General features: G+C 59.2%; 6 protein-coding genes across 6 annotated transcripts; 3 read left to right on the top strand and 3 right to left on the bottom strand.

Annotated features, from left to right (window-relative positions):
- Nucleotides 1-471: 471 nt before the first annotated feature.
- On the top strand, nt 472-1,418 carry BXZ73DRAFT_106146 (uncharacterized protein; the record flags this gene model as incomplete). The annotated part of the gene is made up of 4 exons (XM_048016520.1): nt 472-503; nt 550-722; nt 783-861; nt 914-1,418. 4 exons carry the CDS (start codon nt 472-474, stop codon nt 1,416-1,418), a joined length of 789 nt encoding a protein of 262 aa, XP_047873039.1.
- Nucleotides 1,419-3,167: 1,749 nt separating this feature from the next.
- On the top strand, nt 3,168-5,397 carry BXZ73DRAFT_106145 (uncharacterized protein; the record flags this gene model as incomplete). Its single annotated transcript, XM_048016519.1, has 6 exons — nt 3,168-3,216; nt 3,274-3,605; nt 3,668-3,684; nt 4,965-5,055; nt 5,111-5,176; nt 5,236-5,397. The coding sequence occupies 6 exons, from the start codon at nt 3,168-3,170 to the stop codon at nt 5,395-5,397; spliced, it is 717 nt and encodes a 238-aa protein (XP_047873038.1).
- A 3,441-nt stretch (nt 5,398-8,838) lies between these two features.
- Nucleotides 8,839-10,680, bottom strand: BXZ73DRAFT_81318 (uncharacterized protein; the record flags this gene model as incomplete). The annotated part of the gene is made up of 1 exon (XM_048023483.1): nt 8,839-10,680. One exon carries the CDS (start codon nt 10,678-10,680, stop codon nt 8,839-8,841), a length of 1,842 nt encoding a protein of 613 aa, XP_047873037.1.
- A 700-nt stretch (nt 10,681-11,380) lies between these two features.
- BXZ73DRAFT_106143 (uncharacterized protein) lies at nt 11,381-15,066 on the top strand (the record flags this gene model as incomplete). The annotated part of the gene is made up of 2 exons (XM_048016518.1): nt 11,381-13,281; nt 13,896-15,066. The coding sequence occupies 2 exons, from the start codon at nt 11,381-11,383 to the stop codon at nt 15,064-15,066; spliced, it is 3,072 nt and encodes a 1,023-aa protein (XP_047873036.1).
- A 1,429-nt stretch (nt 15,067-16,495) lies between these two features.
- On the bottom strand, nt 16,496-18,241 carry BXZ73DRAFT_106142 (uncharacterized protein; the record flags this gene model as incomplete). The annotated part of the gene is made up of 1 exon (XM_048016517.1): nt 16,496-18,241. The coding sequence occupies one exon, from the start codon at nt 18,239-18,241 to the stop codon at nt 16,496-16,498; it is 1,746 nt and encodes a 581-aa protein (XP_047873035.1).
- Nucleotides 18,242-18,955: 714 nt separating this feature from the next.
- Nucleotides 18,956-19,532, bottom strand: BXZ73DRAFT_106141 (uncharacterized protein; the record flags this gene model as incomplete). Its single annotated transcript, XM_048016516.1, has 3 exons — nt 18,956-19,060; nt 19,127-19,405; nt 19,512-19,532. 3 exons carry the CDS (start codon nt 19,530-19,532, stop codon nt 18,956-18,958), a joined length of 405 nt encoding a protein of 134 aa, XP_047873034.1.
- Nucleotides 19,533-20,108: the final 576 nt, after the last annotated feature.

The raw sequence follows: 20,108 nt of genomic DNA, 5'->3' as shown, positions 1-20,108 counted from the left end.
AGTAACATCGGACAGACCGCGGTGGCGATGTCATCAAAATCGCTGGAACCTCGCTTGCTTTTGCTTTGTCTCTGTATACGGTCCAGGGCAGCTTCCAGATGCGTTAGGTAAGTATATATATAGTACTTTGATCAGCGGCTATTGATCACTGGTTGCCCTGTGCCCAAACCTGCTACAGTGTTGCCACCGAGACGGGGATTGTTCCCCGTGGCCGACAAACTCAGCGGTGCGTGACGGATCCGAGATGTGCGGCGGACTAAAGAAGCCTTCAGTGTTCTCCTTGTGCCACAGGTTCTGTGAGTATGCAGGGCTCATTTTGCGGCCATGGGGTAGGCTTTTGCTCGAAGTTCGTCACCGCAGAGGGTTGTCGAAGACGTGCGGCACTTAGGAAACACATACTCGGGCAGGCAGAATGGACGTTGACATGTGGACAGCGGCTTGATCTTATTAGCGATCCATCGCCGCCATCCCATGGACCGCGATCCGAACATCAAAACCACTCGGTTTTCGGGAAGGCACAGCTCGCCACCGTTTCCCTCATCTACCGAGCCCGCCTTCGCAGCCTGCCCATCTCTTCCCCGCCGTCCTGCCCACCCGGCTCGCGATACGAGCGCATACCTCGCCGTCCTTCGTGACACTACTGTCTTTACCTCCTTTCAACTTCACCCCAAATATGCGTTCGTTCAGCATCGTCCTTGCCGTGGCTGTCCTTGCGGCTCAGGGTACGTGATGGTCCCCCTCGCCCTGTCCCCGGATTCGGACTGAGGGTACGCGTCGCCTAGTCACTGCGGTCGCTGTGAATGACCTCCAGGTCCGCTCTGAGTCAACGTCGATCAGCCACAGCTCGACCAGGTCCACTTCGTGAGTGCTCACGGTTCGAATGCATTCGCCATTCGCGCTGACGCCGCGTCAGCCTTCCCTCCACTTTCGAAACGACCATCTCTCCCATCAGCGTCACCACCGCTTCCACTGTGTCCACTAGTAGTGTCACCAGCGCCATCACAACCAGCTCTTCCAGCCACCACGGCACCAGCTCTACGACTAGCTCCACCGGCAGCCACGGCACCAGCACCACATCCAGCTCTACTGGTACTCACAGCACTGCCTCCTCGGTGACGTCCTCCTCTTCGACCACCCAGTCTGTGACTTCCTCCTCCTCGACCGCCAAGGTGTCCTCGGCTTCCTCCACCTCCCAGACCGTCCTGAGCGTCCCTGCCACCTCGCACGGCACCAGCACCATCCTTTCCACCCTTTCCACCGGCACCGCCCCAAAGAGCCCCACGAGCACCTCAGACTCGTCCACGCAGCCGAGCACGACCCCCGGGACGACGGGTGGCGCGCTAGGCACGTTCGTTGATGGGCGCATCGGCGCCGCTGCGGTGTTCGTCGCGGGTGCTGCGGTTGTGTTCGGATTCTGAGGAAGAAGAGACGCGAGCAGCGGGGCTCCGCGCTTCGATTCGTACGGACAAGGCGTCGCTCGTCTTCGGGCCCGCCCGAGACTCGCGACCCCGTCTCTCTCCGCTTCAGCGCGGCCCAGGACTCGCCTGGGCGCGCTAGACGACCGTCTGGATCGACGAACCGCGCCCTGCTTGCTCGCTTTTTTCCCCTTCCTTTTGTTCTATTTAGGTGTGCCGTCGCGGCCTACGCGCCGGTTGGACTTCTGTGTGATTTGCCAACTATGCTTTGTGTACTACGGCGCGGCCGCGTTTAGGGTATTGTGGTGTATACCAGCTTCTGTAGAGTGCTCTCAGAATCGTAATGTTCACAAACGCATTGCTTGTTGCTGTTAGCGTGAATCGGAATCGAACCGCGGGACTGACGGAAATGATGTTGAGGCGTCTAATCGATGCTCCCGGGCGGTGCGCTGGCGCCTAGCTGCATTCGGCCCTTCTCCCATGACTCCGACTGTCGCGCACATGCGATTCCGCTATGTGAACCTCCGAGAGCCATGCTGCAAAGACGGTCAACGCGGCCCGGACACTCAGGTTGATTGCAAACTGGAGTAGACTCCCGCAGTTGACGGACGCTTGCACGACGTCCCGCAAGGCACGGACTCGACTAGTCCTCGGCCCACTTCAACATCTCGGAACTCAAGTACTTATCAAGCACTCTCAAGACAAAACTATTCCCAACACCGAGCTCGATGGCGGCAAAAAAATGCGCCTCACCAGCACCCTCTCATCTCTCCCGGTCTCCGTGCTGTGTGCCGCAACCAGTGAGTGCGCAGCTACTCTCCTTGAGTCGACCTGATATCGCATAACGGGGCCTGACGCGCGCCATTTGCGTTGACTAGGCAATCTGAATCCAACCTTCGGCCTGACCCTTGCATCTTCGCGTCTTGCGCCGCATGGCCGCTGCTAATGTAAGCTATAATCTACTTACCTCATGTTGGGTGTGTCGGCACAACGGAACACAAACAGCCCCGTGGACTGGGACTGGTGCCGTACGGAGGTTCGATCTAGATTTGGACCGGGAGAATGTCCGCTCTCAGCACGCTTGCGATGTCGCCGGGGCGGGGAACGATGGGCGCTGACGTGGAGAATGGGCGACAGAATAGAAAGGCGGAGCTTCGAAAGGTAAGTGATGTGATACCGAGGCAGGCGCGCGCGATGTCTGATGGTTCTTCGTCAGTGATTGCCCGTCTTAGAACTTCGGGATGAGCTTCTAGCCGTACATGACAGAGGCGTAAATCCAAGCGCTTGTGTCGCAAATCGTTCAAGTTCTCGATTCACTAAGGTACCTGTTGGGGGATTGTCTGCTGGCATCTCGCTGTTCGAGTGCTAGCAATTGGATATGCAATAACCGACAGCCCAATATGCCCACAATGACATGGACGAGCGTGGGCGCCCTGTGAGTGTCGATCGCGAAAGGTGTGTCTTCCCTGGATCGCTGGCATTTAATGTTACGACATCCACAGTCGGATGCAGATCACAATGCGCGCTACTTCCCCGCTTACCATTTCTGCTGTCTTTCTAGGACCGCTTCTCAAACCAACAACTCCGACGGCGTTTGCTGAAAACAAATGTGTCGTACTTCAAGCGGCCCGACAGACGCCCTTGGTAGCACGATATAAAGCCCAGTGCAACTCTTGGGTGTCGACATCGGTCCTCCGACATCCTCAGCACATCTCCACACCCTTCTCCACTCCCCAATCTCACCAAGCCAAAATGCGCTTCACCTCCATCATCGTCGCCGCGACCGTCTTCGGCACCCAGCGTACGTGTGCCTCCTCCTCCTCCTTCCGTTGTGTCTGATCACTTCCACAACTCGCAGTACTCTCCGCGACTGCCGCCCCCGCCGTCATGGCTGCAAACGCTGCTATGTCTGCCGCCGTCGCCACCGCCGCCGTCGCCTCCGCCGCGGCGGTGCACCCCAACCAGGACTTCGCGCTGTCGGCCGCGACCGCCGCGGCGCGCCCGTCTGCTGCCACGGCCGCGGCTCGTCCCTCCGCTGCCGTCGCTGCGTCTGCTGCCGTCGCCGCGTCCGCCGCGGTCGTCGCTCCCGCGCACAATGCCGCCGCTTCCGCTGCGATTGCCCGCCCCCGCCCCCCGCACAGCGCCGCCGCCGCGTCTGCTGCCGTCGTGGCGCAGGCCAGCGCTGCTGTGGTGAGTCCCAACGGCGAAGTGGACGCATGAACGGCGATATGCTGACGAGTTTGTGTGCACAGAAGGCGGACGTCTTGCTGTGAGTGGCGTGGAGACCGTCCAGGTCCGCGAATTCGCGACAGCGGACGGACCGTATCGTACAGAACGCACAGTCTCCCTTTGGTACCGTTAGGTCTGGCTTCTTCGTCTTCCCTTCAACGCCGTTAACTCTTGTCCGATATCCAACGCTCCACTTGCACTCTTTACTGGCAAATTCTCATTGTATTTCTTCAACTCCAGTTTCGTTTTACGTTAGTGTTCCGTGTATCTGTTTAAACGACTCAGGGCTGTTGGGAATACAGCAAACCATATCCTACCATCGACAACTGGTACCGCGCCATAACCTTCATCTGAATCGAAGTTTATAGGCGGCCCGTCCCGCTCATCCGTAGAGCTAGAGTCCGTCCAAACGGGCTTTTCCTGTCGCTGGCAGTTCGCAGTCCTGCGCAACATACTTGCGCTTTCGCTTCCTCCTGGAACACCGATTTCTCCCGCACGACGTCATGCATGTACGTATCTGTCATCTTCCCGTCCATCGCGAGCTCCCAGAGCGCACATATCCCGCACCGCGCCCGATTTTGGAGGGGATCGACCGTGCCTTGAAATTGAAGGTCTCCTCCGTCTCCTTCAACACTCACATCGTTCACAAGCGACTCAGGCCCGAGCATGGGCATGGTCCTCTGCGGCTGGATCTGATAGCAACGTGATATCACGCAACTCCCGACAGCGAGTGTACCGGTGCAGCGCGGCACGTAGACACGAATTTCATGCTCACGCACAAGTCAGTACTTATTGTTATGACTCGTGCGCGCGCATGCCAAATTTGTTACCCTAACTTCGACTCTTCTTCTGACCACAGGTGTCCGGGCAGGTCCAGCATGCGAGGGGTAAAAGAGGACGCCTTCCTCTCCGAGCATCAATCTCAGTTTCAAGGGTCGAGCCTGGAGTGAAGCTTCGCAGTGATTGCCAAGGCACGGCAGGGCACGACCCTCCGAAGTCGAAGCGCTCACATGTTCCAATGGCGAATTCAGCGCATGTGGTTGTGTCGCATATCAGCACGAGTCGGCCTGAGTCGGCCTGGCCAACGACCCCGAGCGGGTCGGAAAGATATGCTGAACAGCCCTCCGCCTTCCTCCGCCCTCTCCGTCGTTGTCCCACCGCGTTCAGATCCGTATCATTTTGAAACGTTCCAAACAGGGACGAAACCGAGCCCCAGGCACTTTAAACATTATAGGATGTATCGAGCAGCCGCGGCGCTCCTCGCTGTCTTCGTGCTCGTAGTACTACAAGGCGCGTCTGCTTGTCGCTATCATGTCCAAGGCTCATTCTGACGCACCCATTCTTGTCTGCAGCACACTCAGGGCACCTGGCTGTGTCCGCCGCGAAAGCATCCGAGGCGCTGATCCCGTCGGTAAGACTGTCGACGTCGTCATCGTCGCACACTGGACTCACCCCACTCTTCCCAGGACGCGCTTTTGGTTGAGCTCGAACCCGCCGCCACGTCTCTGCCGGTTGAGGTTCATATCGGCAGAGTGAGTGCCCACTCTGCCCACTTCGCGCCTATGTTTCATGCTCATACGCACCGTGTCAGACGCACCGTCGCGGTGTTCATCCACCGTCCCAGAGACCACCCCAACGCATGAACGAGCGCGACGCACCCCTCGCCAAGACCGCGGCATACACGGAAATTTCCCTGGTTGTGGTAGTGATCGTCGCGCTCCTCCTCACGTTCTACGGATCAAACTCCCTCTGAAGCGCCCTGCTGCTGTCTCTCGGTCCCCGCGTCTATCGCCTGGGTGCGCTCCTTGTCGATCCCGACGACGCCTCCACAACCGCCCGTACGTGCGTACCCTCGGACGGATCGTGGTGTTGTTTGAAGCGACGTGAGCAGCGTCGACGTCGCGCATGCGCACTGCACAGGCAGCATCTCCGACGCAGAGTCAGCGCATTTAGTGACGTATGCAGCACATACCGAGTCAACATACTATCCTGAGTAGAGCCAACTAGACAACATATGACCTGCTTGGAGATGAATATGCTGCGCATGTCATGGAGGGAGTCTGGAGAAGGAGCGCGTTGAAACGCCGAATCAATAGACGTGCCAGTCAACAGCGGAGATAAGAACGCGTAAAAGCCTGCCCTGAACCAGATTATCTGCTCGGGATTAATCTAAGCGCTTTCCGACTCACCTCGCTGCTTCGTTTCGTATCCCATGCATGTGAGAGCACGACGCATTGATACTTCCTGGTCTTTCATCGAATCTCCTCCATCTATCTGTTCTCGAAGAACCACCGAAGGCACAGGCTCCAGGTCAGCTCTCGACCGACCACCCTCCAAGTCGGGCGTGCGTAAACCCAGAACTGCCAGGAGGAAATGCGACGAGGAGCATGTGCTGGTGCGACGACGTTCACACGCGCATCTGGGTACTGGTGCAAGTGAGTCTTCATTCGCAACCTATACGCGTTCATGTCTCTTGCCTCCCAGGTCGGACCGACGACAGCTATTGAGAGAGAACATCGTCGTAAGACATACTTCCTATCTCGCTCGTGCGCGAGGCGGACCACATCAAATAGAACACAGAGATACCGCCAAAGCGCACGCCTCTCCGCGCACGCCACTCAAGCGACGTTGTGGTAGCTTGGTTCAAGAAAAGTATATAAGTCCCGCGAGTGCACGGTGAGTTCCTCAGATCAACTAAATCTCAGAACCTGTACATCGCCTGGGAGAGCGACAAGTCTCCCATCTCACAACCCCCCGCATTCTTCCCATAGGCCCGACAATCCGGTTCGTCAGAACCTTGCTCTTGGTCCCGACGCGGTCGTCCGCTGCCCTTCCCTCCAACCTGGGGCCGCCCTAGAGGAGCGCCGGGAACGGAGGGCACACCCGGTTTCCCCGCCTCAAGTGTATCCACCGGTCGCCGTCGGATCCGGGGTTCCGGCGGTAGTGGCTCAAACGGCATGGTCCCTGTTCCAGCCATCCAACCCGAACCGACTCCGGATCGATCCACTCAGACACCAGGTCTTCGCGAACGTGGTGAATGGCATACACCCCGTCGTCGAAGTGCCAAAGCCACCCGAATCACTGATTCCGGAAGCTAGAGGGATCGTCGAGTAAGCACAGTGCTGCGCTGTGGTCGTGGCGCGATACTTACGTGGTGGTTTCCTAGTCTAGGGGTGGCTCCAGCCGCCATCCAAACCAATCCCATACTCCGGCCGACGTGGAAGAACATGGATGGCGCGACGCGCGACACGCTCACGATGAGCCTCGCGGAAGCCACGTCCTCACACCAACGTCCGCCGTCTGCGCGCTCGTCGAAGGCTGTCCCGGGAAGCTGCCGAGTTCCCCTACTGTCTTCGATAACCGACCCCGCACTCAAGGTTGAGTAGGCCACGCTCGACGTCAACATCCCGACGACGAACCATGGCGAATAGTCGTCCACAACCTCAAAATACGGGCGGCCGGCGGGCGCGCGTCCTGCGGCACCGTTCAAGGCCGACGGTCAGCACGATACTCCACCGCAAGGACCCGATGGGACTCACCGAGCGACTCGGGACGCGCGCGACCGCGCACGGTAGTGTGGGCGACGGCTTGGGCGTTGATGTGCAACGGTGGCGAAGTCGACTGGGACCGTTCGACAACGACCAGCGGCGATCGAGGACCGCGCACACGCGGGTCGTTGTCGCCGTATGGACGCATGAGAAAGTCGTCAGCGTCCGGTCCGCCGCCCGCGCGACTTCCGGTCGGAGAATGCCTCGGCCTGGATTCGCCGCGCGCAGACGACGGATGGGTGGTGACGCGACCGACGGTGCCGGAGACCTGGGACGCGCTGAGCGGGGGGAATGGGAGACGTCTTGGGAAGGAGGCGGTCGAATGTGTCGTGGAGCGCCTCGGAGTGCGGGAGCGGGCCTGCGGGATGGGGAGCGGGATGGGAGAGGATGTCGAAGAAAGAAAGGAGCGGACGCCACGAGGCTGAAGGGGGTATTTGGTGGTGCTACCGCACAGCGGCAACTGTACGGTGCACGAGAATCTAGTACCGCTCTTCTCCCCTGGTTCTTATACGCCTGCCCGCGCCCACTGTGCTTTGTGTTCTGCGCTCACAGCGTCGTCGTACATGGCGCTCGTGCGCTCGGTGGTGATGCGTGCGAGTGCCTTGCGACGTTGTCTGCGGCCTCATGCGGGACGCGTCCTTTGTTTTCCGACGATCTGAAAAAGAAGGCGTTATGCCACCACTTGATCCGCACGCCCTGCGCCCTCTCGATGTTAGCAACGATTTACGATGAGTTCGGCCAGAGTTCGGCTGCTTTGTTTTCCAGTGTAGTAGCTGCTCTTAGACCCAGACGCCAACGCGCGTGCACGCACTCCACTGGACCACGCGGCTTTCATCGCGCAGGGGTGTTTGGGGGCCTGACTAGCTTCACGTGCGGACTCGTCTAGCTCGAGCCCATGGTCTCGGTGCGGGTCTTCCCTTGGCTAGGTTGACTCAACGCGCGGCCTCAGTAAACACGTCCGAGTACTCACAGCATCCGCCTCTACTCTGCTCGGAGAAAGCATACCAGTTCGTCTCAAGATTCATAATGATATTCACTACTCTAGTACTCATACAACTACTCTTCCGCCTCCCCTTTTCATCCTTGCTTCATCACATCCTTAATTTTCCGTCTCGCAAACCAGAACACATGCCTATTCCACGCGCATAGACCCCTCTGCCCTGTCCAGCCCGCGAGCAGATCCATCAAGTGCACATGGCCGAGATCGAGGTTCGACTCAGTGGCAGGAATCGAGGAGTCGTGAACCAGCTCCCCACCTCTTCCGCGGCACCCCGGGCTCGAAACGCTCTCGGTTCGCGCGCACCGTCCCCTCTGTTTGCAACCACACCAGGACGCGGGAGGCGGGTTCTTTGCTTGGGAGCTGCGTCACCTCGGTTTCGTGAGGTCTGGAGGGGCTGACAGGTCGTGGTCCGTGGGCGCAGTGCTCATCCACCGCAGCACTTGCACGTCGCTGGTGGGTGGTGGGTGGGTAACACACATAACGCACACGGCCGGCATCGCTTCCATGTTGCAGTTAATGATGATAGCATCGTTTTGTACTCAACACCCCCGTTGCTTGTTACCTGCCCGAACGAAACCGAAGCGGTGGCATGTTCGTCAACCCGAAAACCTTGCACATACATAGCGACAGTACTCATAACACTAGATCACCGTCGAGATGACCACTCGAAAACAACCTCTCCCGCCACCAGCTTCTGCAGCTGCGCGATATCTCGGTTCGTATCCCCCCCGTACGCCAACGTAACCTGCTTCGGCTCGTCGAATATCACGCCCATCTCCAGGTGCCGGAGCGGCGGCAACCCGCACTCCGCCCGCGCCCGGAAGCAGTCCAACGTCGCCCGCAATATCTCCTGCGCGTCCTGAGCGGACGACTGGTAGACCTCGTAGGTCAGCGACTCGAGCGAAGGGCAGGGCCACCGAGCTCGTTCTGGGGTGAGCGCGTGCAGGAGTGGGACGACGGTGCCTTCGCCGCGGACGCGGATGCATTCGAGGCCCGGGAACGCGCGGAAGATCTCCAGCCACCGGCCGTCGGCGGGGTGCAGCGACGGGACGACGAACGTGAGCCCTGTGATGGGGAGGTCGCTGAAGTGCGTGAGGATCTCGTCGATGGCGAGCGGGAGGGTGTAGACGCTGCTGACGTCTTTCGGGGTGGCAGCGCGCCACAAGAAGAGGCGTTCCCGCGCGTCCGGGTGCCGCTTGTTGGCGGAGAACCCGGCGATGTCGGCGACCCATTCGCCCATGCGTTGGTCCATGCACAGGTAGACGTCCTGGACGGAGCGAGGGATGGGGAGGGGCATCGTTGCTGGGGCGCGATGGGGGAAAAACGCGTCGACGATACTCAGTGGTGCCGCGTTCGTGGGAGGTTGGTGCCAGTCATTGTTAGTGAGGTCGTAGGAATGGAGGGCATTCGGGAGTGGTGAGAGGGGAAATGCGTTGAGGAGCAACGTCAAGTCGTCGCTATTGTTGGCATCAAGGCTCAAGGATCTCAAGTGAGGTAGCTTGAGGGGTAGATGGAGAGAGGTGTCGGGCGGGAGATCATGGTGTTGGTCTTGGGACGGGTGGAACCAATCCTTGTCGTTCGAACGGCACAGGGTGAGTTCCTCGAGTTGAAGGGCTGAGGAGATGCATATGAGGATATCTCGAAGGGAAGGCCACTGTGTCGCAGGGCCGGTGAGGTGGAGTGACCGGAACCGAGGGAACATCCTCGGTTCGATGGGAAACACCATGGCTGAAAGGAGGAGGTGTTGAAGTCTCGGGAAGTGTGTTTCGGTGAGGCGGAGAATCGCGGGGCAGGCGTCAGGAGACTCCACTTCGTAGAGATCGACGTGCAAGTTGTCGAGCACGGGCCATGTTATACCGCGGAAAAGAGCGTTGAGAAAAGGGGGAGAGTATTGGCCCCGCTCATCGTCATAAAACAAGGACAGAGTGCGTGTCCTGTGTGCCTCGGTGGCGATGGTTGTCCCAGCTGTTTCTGACCAGGTCGCTGGGATAAACTCTTCGTCGCCGACAAGCCATTCCGGCTCTGAGTCTTCATCATCGTCATCATCGATCTCCGCACCGGAATTTCCTTCGAGAAGGTCGATAGGAGCGAGATCAGGGGAAAGTCCAGAGTTGTAATGATATGATTCCCGGTAGAAGGAGATATCCAACGTGGCATGCTTGGAGCGGGACAGGACGAGCTTGAATAGTCGCGCGGGCATGTGTGGGGTGATGAAAGTCCATAGATCAGGCGCAGCCTCGATGACATCGCGCCACGCCCGACAGACGAGGAGGAGCACCTTGCGCCGTCTGTGAGTCCGTTTGGGTTCGTCATTGACGGGGCGAGCGGGCTGGAAGCAGGCGGCGAAGACACGGAGGAGGAGCTCGATGGGTAGACGGTTGATAGGCGGCGTACTGCTCCAGTCCGTATCCAAATCCAAGAGTATCCGCTCGTGCCCGAGAGCGGTTGAGGATGCTGTTGTGCCCTCCTCCCTGACTCCGTCCACCATCTTGCGAATGCGTCGCCGAATGCCGTCCCGCGTCGGATAGGGCGGTGGGTCGTCTGCGCAGGGGAGAGGCGCACTTGCTGAAATGGGCAAAAACCGGCAAGCACAGATCAGTGGAGGTGGAGGTCGCGGTGGAAAGAGTAGGGAGAGAATTTCTTGACTGTCGCGACAACGCTTGCGGGGTGGCGGCCCGCTCTAGTCAAGACCCTGTCAGTCTCTCACGTTTCTCATCTGCAGACTGCTCTTTCCTGCAGCGCGCGGCAGTGCTTGCAGTTGGATACGGCGCTGCGTATTTGAGGTACATAGCGGTTGGTTTCGTCGTTGAAGCCGCGCGTAGGATAAATGAACGCTATACGTATAGGACACGTACGGTACCTGCCAGAGCATCCACCGCTAGTCTGGGTTTCCTATCCTATCCTGATGCTTATACGCCTTGCACCTGCACTCATCGCGTACTTGTCCGTGGTACTCGCGCGCGCGAGCCTCGCGACGTCGTCCGGTGTCGATGTCGATGAAGCTGACGGTCGATGCGGCCGAGGCTCGAGCGCTGAGCGAGTGACTGGGGTCCTGGCTAATCCACCCCGCGAGCTGGCTGCTGCACGCTCCTCCTCATGAATCATTCCGTCCATCTATCCGAGTACGTCTTGCCCTGCACCTGATTCAGTTCTTATTGTGACCCGTGACGATCCGCATCTTAGGAAGTATGCCTCTTCCACCTCCAGACAACCTGCCACCCAGTCCAGCACGCGACGAGATTCGTCAACGCATCAGCGAGATCGAGGCCGGAGCCGTCGATGGGCTGACATCCGCTCTGGAAGACGAGCGGCGGGCCCTGTACACCAAGTGGAACAGCACGCTTCCCATTCAAACCCGTCTGCCCATCGAGCTCCTCCTCCGTGTCTTCGCCGCCTGCTTCCAGCCCGCTCGCCCCGTCGATGACGATCCCAAACGGACCCACAGACGGCGCAAGGTGCTCCTCCTCGTCTGTCGGGCGTGGCGCGATCTCATCGAGTCTGCGCCTGATCTATGGACTTTCATCACCACACACATGCCCCGACGACTCTACGAGCTCGTCCTGTCCCGCTGCAAGCATGCCACGCTGGATATCTCCTTCGACCGGGAGTCGGAATGGTTATTTGGGGGTGTCCCTCTCTCCCCCGACCTCGCACCTCTCATCCTTCCCGAAGAAGACGTTCCGGAAAAAGGCGATGATGAAGACGAGGAGAGCCAGACGGGCGATGACGAGTTCGTTGACGAGTGGATTGTCCCCGATGATGAGGGTAAATCGTCCTGGTCGGAGGCTGCCGGGATAGCCATCGTCGCTCACTCGCACAGGATCCGCACTCTATCGTTATCAGACGATGGCGCTCGCCACCCCCGCAAGTATTCGATGTCGTTTCTCCAAGCCCTCTTCTGCGATAGAGCCTGGCCCGCTCTCGAAGCGTTGTGCGTCGAAGATGCCGGAGCGGTGAAGGGTATTCTCTGCGTCACCTCGAACTTCTTCCCGAACCTTCAGCACCTCCAGCTTGAAGGCGTGATGTTCCCCATTGAGCCGACGATGTTTCCTCGCTTCAGGTCGCTTGACCTCAGCGGTGCAAGGACTCGGTGGCTACCCCTCGAAGACCTTCTCATCTGTCTCTCCTCGGCCCATTACCTTGAAGAACTGTCGCTGGCTGTGGATGGTCCTATAATCAGCAACTCACACGAGGTGGCTCATCCACCCCAACTTCGTCTTCCCTTAGAGCTACCGCATCTGTCCTCTCTGGGAATCGGTTCCAACAGTAACGACGAGATGGTGTTGCTCCTTCGCGCCTTCCCTCTCATCAGGTCCCCTACTGCTCTCGACTTTCTGTACATTTCCAACGATGACTGGCGCCAACCTCCCCCAAACACGAACTCAGGCCGCGGTCTCAGCATCGTGGATGCCTTCTTCCCGACTCGCGCACCTGACACGACACCCATTCCCATCCCCCCTTCCGTGCGCAATCTGTACATCTATCTTCCCATGGAGATCACGGGGTTTTCCACCACCGATCGGTACAGTGGAAAACCTGAGAAAGTCAGACTGTTCACGTGGAGGGCCGAGCCATTCGACGACCACGTCGACGAGGAGGGACCGCAGAACCTCTACGGTCTATCTAACGCCATCGACGACGTCCTCATTTTGTTCCGGCACATCCCCCTCACCCAGCTCACGTTCATCGCCCACGGCCCGTTGCACCCTGCCGACAACCGGTGGGACGAGCTCTTCCGCGCGTTCCCCGCGCTTGAGTACCTCTACGTCGTCGGAGACGGGACTCCCATTGCCATCCTCCATGCGCTCACTCCTTCACCCTTAGACGACTCACCTGCGCCCTGTACGGCCCTGGAAAGCTTGACGTACATGATCAACAAGCCGAATGTGGAAGATACGAAGGCAACCTTCGAGGCTACAATTGAATGCCTCCGGGCTCGTGCGGCACGAGGGATGCATCCTCTGCGGGAGCTGGAGATAAATGTGGACCTGCCGAGGACGCGTGAGGAGCGGGAACCCCCGGTCGATGTCGAGCCGTACCTGGCGCAGCTGCGCGAGATGGTGTCGGGCGAGTTCGAGTTCTTGGATTCGTACAATATTTGATGCTTGGCAGTGGCTTCGCTGTGATATGTAGCTAAATTGGCGTTGTATTCTATGCAGAATGCACAACTTTCAAAGTCAACGGCCTTGCAGAAACGCGGCCATTGGTGTGACGGTAGTGTCATGGTGGAGATGCGCGCGGCCCTCGGCCGAGACCTGCCACTCTCACACTCGGATTCGGCGCCCGGTGCAGCACACCTTGTCTCCCATCCGCATACATCCACAGGCTGCTCTTCCATGGAACACAAGCACCATCAAGGCTCTAGAATATTTTCCTGCAAGGAAGACCGCTAGGCTGTTGCTCCGCCCGCGTTCGTGTCCCGGTCGCCATCATGATAGAGTGTTCACGCACGGCAGGGGAGTATGTCGTTTGATGTGGATAGTTGCAGCAGATCATGTTCTACTGTGCTGCGGAATTGATCTGCACACAGATAATGCATGTACTCGAGTACTTACGTCCAAGAGAGCGTTTGATTAACCAAGAAAGGCGCGATTCGGGGATTCGAACGCGAGCCCGACAATAGCGACGACAGGGGCGCGGGAAAAAGGCCCACGGGGCGCGCGGCGGAGATAGAATCAAGCGCCACGCGGGCATTGTCGCCAGGCTTTTCACCGTCGTGCTCACGGCCACAGACCACTCTCCCTTTTCCCGGCCGTCCACCACTGTTCCCCCGCATACACCCACCTGGAAACCTGCCTCCTCCACTGTCATCAGCGCAGCAGATCCGCCACTCTCCTCCTCTCTGTCTCTGTACATCAAACCAACCATGAATCGGTCTCAACCACAACAGTCATCGTCCCGCATCCTCAAGCGCAAACGAGACGACTCGCTCGAGCCTTCAGGCTCTTCCGGAGATGCCCAAACCACCATCGACATCCTTCACAACGACGACGACCCACCTTCCGACGCTGATACGGAGATCATCGAGCCCGAGAAGTCAAACGAGGAGTGCATTGCCGCCGCGGTCGAGGCGGGAGTCAAGGTGCGCGACTACGCCTACCAACGCCCTAAGAACCCCGTCGCCCCTGCGCCCGAGATCTGGTGGTCGCCCCTCTCCACCCTCATAGCGTACGACCGGTACCTCCGCCTGTCCGCTGGCTATTGCCTGCCCGAGATGGTCCCCACTGGCAAGGTCCTCTACCACCTCCGCGCCGCCGGCTGGATCTCGGCCGCAGAGGCTGACTGGAACTGGTCCAAGGCGGACAAGGAGCGCGTCGCCGCATACGCCGACCGCCCGCAAGGCCCTTACTCCGTCGTCATCCCCGCACACATCAAGCGTCCGACGCGCGCGTACCGCGCCGCGCTCCTCCGCGCGATCCACCACCCGAGCCAGGACGACGTCCCGGAGAAGCAGATCTACATTCCCGAGGACGAGCCCGACATGGACGACGGCCCGCCGCGCGTGTCCGCATTCCAGTTCGCGCGGCTATCCCTCGTTCCGCGCGCCGCACTCGACGTGGGGCCGTCCGCCCCTTCCACCGCGCAAATTCGCCCGGCGTACCGCACCCACAAACGCCGCCGCATCAGCGGGCCCATTCTCAGCATGCCCATCCTCCCCTCCACTCGCGACGGGACCACGACGGCGCCGGCGGAGCTCCAAGTGGCTTTCGCTTCTTCCTCATCGCCTGATGGCGGTTCCCTGGGCAGGAGTGCCAGTCTCTCGTCGATGCGCTCGGACACGCCCCCGGTCGAAGACCTCCCTGCCCCGGCGCCCGCACCAGTGAGACGCACCCTTGGCCGGACCAAGACCCTCGCGAGTATATCCGTACGGTAGTTTCTGTGATTGTGTTATCTGGTGAGTCACTTCGACTAGCCTTCTTATCCCGCACCACGCGCTCATCGTAATATCCTTTTCAGGTGGGAAGTGTTATCGTCAGTCGTCAATGAACCTTGCTACTTTGTACAACTAGCCCACCCGAGCGTAACGTCGGGACATCCATTCGGGGACACGGTGCGCCAGCTGTCAGCCATATTCTTATCTGGCGCCGCCGCCGTTACCATATCAATACGCACACATAGAGCATTGCCTCTACCCCACGATACCTCCCTACAATCCACTGTAGATTAGCGTACTTATTCTTGCCAATGTTTTTGTAGAATTTATTGCCACAGCGTCAATTCGAGGAATTTTGTCGACATCTTCGCCGGGCCGAGCGTAGACTTGGATGATCGGCCGCACCAGTACTGGGAGACGACCTCCCTCAACTCCTCGAACTCGCATGTGCCCCGGTCGACTCCCTCCTCACTTCGCGGGGACACCGCGGGCGACCGCAGCGGCTCCATACCCTCTTGCTTCCGCGCGCGCAAACACTTCCCTATCGCCTCGAGCATCGCGGCTCGACCCCCGCCCTCCTTCCGCCCTCGTCCCCGACAGTGAGCTCGGCGGGCTCCGACGCGCCGCGCACATCGCCCTCCCTTTCCCTTTCCCAGGACTTGGAGCGTCGAACAGCGCGCGCCAGGGGTCTCGGACCTCGAGCACAGCGAGCGCGGGGAACGCGCGGCGGCGGTGGCGGCCGCCGCCGCGTGGTTGCTGGCGACTTTGAGCTCGGCGAGGGCCACCAAGGGTGGCTGGCCGCGAGATGGAGAAGAAATAGCACAGGCGGAGAGCATCTCGGCCGTGTGCGCCGTAGCAGGCTGCGGCCGGTCGTCAGAGATGATGGGGGACATATGTAAGATGAGACTTCGAGGAGCCACCCTGTCGCTCTCCCAGGCGATGTACGGGATCTAATATCTCTGTAGACCACTGTACTCGCGAGGCCCGTATTTTCTTTTTGTAATAAGCTACCACAGCGTTGCTATGTGGACGGTGTGGCACGCACTTGAGTGGAGCTCGATCGCTCACTAGCACTGTCCGCGCGCGATGCGTGTGGTAGAATGAGCTGCAGATTTGCTGCAGATGCGTTTGCGCTAGCGAAGGGCGATCGAGTTGATTCGTCTACGGTCACAGAAACTGCGCGTGTACGTCGGAGAAACACATCTGTAGGTGGGAGGTCATAGAGATTCATACAGCTGTGACTTGTGGCGATGGCCTGGGGACCGTTTAGGATACCGCCGTAACTTCAGGGCAGACTCAGATTCCAGGCCCGCTGAGCGCACACCATCAACAGTGGCCCATACGCCACTACATATAAAAATCCACCATCATCTCCACGCCGGCACTCTCGGCTTGAGCAGGATGAAGAGCGGGAAACAGCTCTACACTATTAGTGGAGCACTGAATAATGACTGAAATCGCGTACAAGTCCCTTCTCCAAACGGGCAGCGCATTGGTCCACCAGGGCGAGCATGTTCTCGTCTTCCCGTGCACCTGCCTCCCCCCGTCGTCCCTCCTCAAGTCCCTTCCCGGCGCCAGGCTCATCGGACCGCTCGACTGGCCACGCGAGATGCATCTTTAGCTGCGCGAGCTGGGACATGCCCTCGCGCCTCCGCGCGCCGAAGCAGTCGACCACCGCCGCCAGCAGCTCCTTTGACACCAGCGGGTGCAACACCTCCCCACCCTGGATGCTCAAGACCACGTCCTTGGCATCTCCGACGGTGACCTTGCCCAGGTTCGCGCCTAAGCGCTCCTCGGAGTCCTCCGCGCCGTCGCCCAGTGCTCCTGCACCGCCCGTCGCGGCGCCGACAGGCGGCGCACCCGGGCGCAGCGCGTCGAAGAGCGGGCTGACGTCGATGTGGGCGTGGACGCGCAGCTCCTTGAGCCCGCGGAGCCCGCGAAAGAGCGCGCGCCAGCTCGCGACCGTCGCGGCCTGCTTCGTGTGCGTGGAGAACACGTACAGGTGGTCGGGCGCCGTACCGCAGAAGAGGCGAGGGGCGTCGTGGAGTGCGTCGGTGAGGGAGTAGTGAGGCTCGAGCTGGTCGTGTGCGCTGACGCGCAGAGTGAACGTCGGCTCGTTTGTTGACGGGCACCGACGGCCGTAGAAGGCGACGCCGGTTTGCTCGAGACACACCTTTGTGGAGTGGAGGGGGGAGAGGGAGAGGGGAGGAGGGCCCATGACGCTCTCGTCACCGAGAAGCGCGTCCAAGAGGCTCCGAGGTCGCGCTTGGGGTTGGATTGGGGGGAAAAGGTCTTGCCATCTTGGGACTACGACGTACACCTTGATCCTCTTCGAAGAGAGGACTTGTCGTATGAGCGGGGCAAGTTTGAGCGGGCACGAACTGAAGATCTTGAGATAGGTCAAGCAGGGGAGTTTGAGTCCGCCGCCGAAGAGTGGTGCGTCCATAATCCCGTTGACTGCTTTCTCGAGGTGGTCCGAGGGCGCTCTGATCGTGAGCGATGTCAGCCGTAGGAACGGCTCTTGAACGTGCGAGGCGAAGAATTTTCCGAGGGTTGACGTCCAGGGCGATCGGTAGAGAGTGGCAGGCGCGACCTTGAGCGACTTGATGGTGCGAAGCAACTGGGGGTTGACGAAGGGAAGAGAGCCTGCGAGGGAAAGATGGCTGAGCTTGGGGAAACACTGAGGGAGGTCGAAGATGAACTCCGTTCCAGAGATGCGTGGGCCGTCAACACCTCCAGGAACGTCAAGGTGCATGTGGGTCAGCAGCGACCAAGAGGTGCGCTGGAAGAGGATTTCTACAACGGGCCCTGACGTGTTGGGAATAACTATTTTGCGGATCCGGTGGGACTGCGCCACAACAAGCGGCATTAACGGGACTTCCCAAGGGTTTCGTGGGCCAAACCGGCCGCCAAGGTACACGTCGAGCGGCGCATCGGCGCAGTGGGAGATCCAGCAGGAGAGGTGCTCTATGGGCGTGGATGGTTGGACGTACAGCAGTGACCAAAACTTCGGGGTGCCCGCCACCAAATCCCTCCACTCGCGACACACGAGCATAAGATCCGTCCGCCAGTCGAAAGGTTCAACAGAGCACGGCCAAAGTACTGACGGCAAGTTCGGAATTAAGGCAAAGATTTTAATGAGGAGCTCGCGAGGGAGGCAGTTGACGGGGAGCATGGAATTCCACAATGAGCGCAGTCGGTCGCGTTCAACTTCAAGATCCCGTAGCGAATCTTCGACCTCCTTCAAACGTCTTTGTACTACATTGGGCTGCATACGCGGGGATGCTGATGGACTTGGCAGCGATATGCTTGCGAGCGTGGCCGGGGTAGATTTGAGACGGGTGGTCTGTCGCGCGGGCTTGAAGAGTACGGTGGTAGGTGTTTGTGGGCAAGGCAAAGGTTCCGTCTAGTGACAGGAACCAGCAAGTTTGAGCAGGATCCGTGGTCGTGGCGTCTCAGGAGAGAGAGAGAGAGCGATTAGGACCCTTGGCACCGCTTACCAGAATCCTGGGTACGACTGCTACTACGCCTCGACATTTTGGCCTCTCTGCTCCATCCACGATCAACCTATCTACCTTGTTGGCTTTGTTGTGACTGAATATGCGGTGTGGAAGGATACGTAGGAGGGAGCGCGAAGCATACCGGAGCTGATGAACGAGTGCGCGGCCCAGTCGGAGCAAGGACTGGTGGACGAGGTAGATCTTCGTGAATATGGGTGACACTTACTCGTGGTGCTCTTTCTTCTAATCAAACCCAAGCGCATCAGCCTACACACTGGACGTCGTCAATAACTAGATCGAGGCGCATCCGATCCTCGGTCATCACGCATTGGCTAAGTCAGAGGGACACAGCACGTTCAATAGCAACGCCTGCGACTAATTCCGGATAACTACCGCCTCTTCAGGACGCTCTCGGTGCGCGCCGCCCGGATCTCTCGCCTGATGCCTAGCGTGAACGGGAAACCGACCGCCAGCGCGCCGAGTGTGTACTTCGCCTACCGTCGAGCGACGTCGTCAGCGGGCGAGCAGAACGGAAGGAGGCTGGAAGAATATGCACTCACCCCCAAGACGAATCCCGTCCTGTGCTTCCGGCACAGGTAGAAAACGTACGGCGTCTGCACGCCGTGGCCCACGACGGTGATGCCCTGGCAGACTCGCAGCACCCAAAAGGGCATTTGTGAGAGCATGGCGCGCCCGAGGGCAAAGTACGGCGCATATGCTGGGTGAGAAGCCGCGAAGACTTGCGTGGCGGTACAATACAGGACCCAGGGGAGGAAGATGAGGACTGCGATGAGCCCGGGGACGTTGACGCTGAACTTCGTTACTGGGGGTGCGCGAACCTGGGACGGACAAGCCACGAAAGTGAGCACGACCGCCGGATCAAAGTCGCAAGGGGTGAGCGGGAGCGATGGTTCACATTGAAGTGAGAGATAAAAAGAGACACACCATGAGCGACGACTCTTCCATGATACAAGCCAGCGATGTGTTTCGTCGGAAGATTAGCCTAGAAGAGACCAGCAAGTAATTTAAGGGCATCAGTAAACAGCTTCTACTATTTGTACAAACCTCAGGTCCCGCAGACAGGCCTAGTCAGATATAAAAGCAAATTGCTGTAATCACCGCAGTGCGTCCTCTGTAAGCCGTGACGCTTCGCGAAAGCAAGCTTGCAGCACACACCTTATTGAAGGAACGCACTCTGCGGCCGGGACCGGCTCCCAGACGCGAATGCACGAGTAAAGAGATGAAGAGGACGTAGACGTTGGACTCTAGATCGTCATCATGAGGGGTTTGAGGTGAGCGGAGCCGGCGACGAGAGGAACTAGAGTACGCCCGCTCGGTGCTACTCGAGGATGGCGGGAGGAAGAGAGATATTCGGCGCTTCGGCGCTCCCATTGTAGGGAGCGCTCTGGCGGAATCACACTTGAGTAGGCGTCAAGACCCTCGCCGCTCACGCAAGTATGGAAGACAGTGAATGCAAGCATAACAGTACTAGTACGTCGAAGTAGAGCTCGTATCATATGCATCGTAATTCTCATTCTATTT

Source organism: Epithele typhae (assembly GCF_022376455.1).
Source record: "Epithele typhae strain CBS 203.58 chromosome Unknown BXZ73scaffold_77, whole genome shotgun sequence".
Taxonomy (NCBI): domain Eukaryota; kingdom Fungi; phylum Basidiomycota; class Agaricomycetes; order Polyporales; family Epitheliaceae; genus Epithele; species Epithele typhae.
This window is presented reverse-complemented; position numbering and strand designations above follow the sequence as displayed.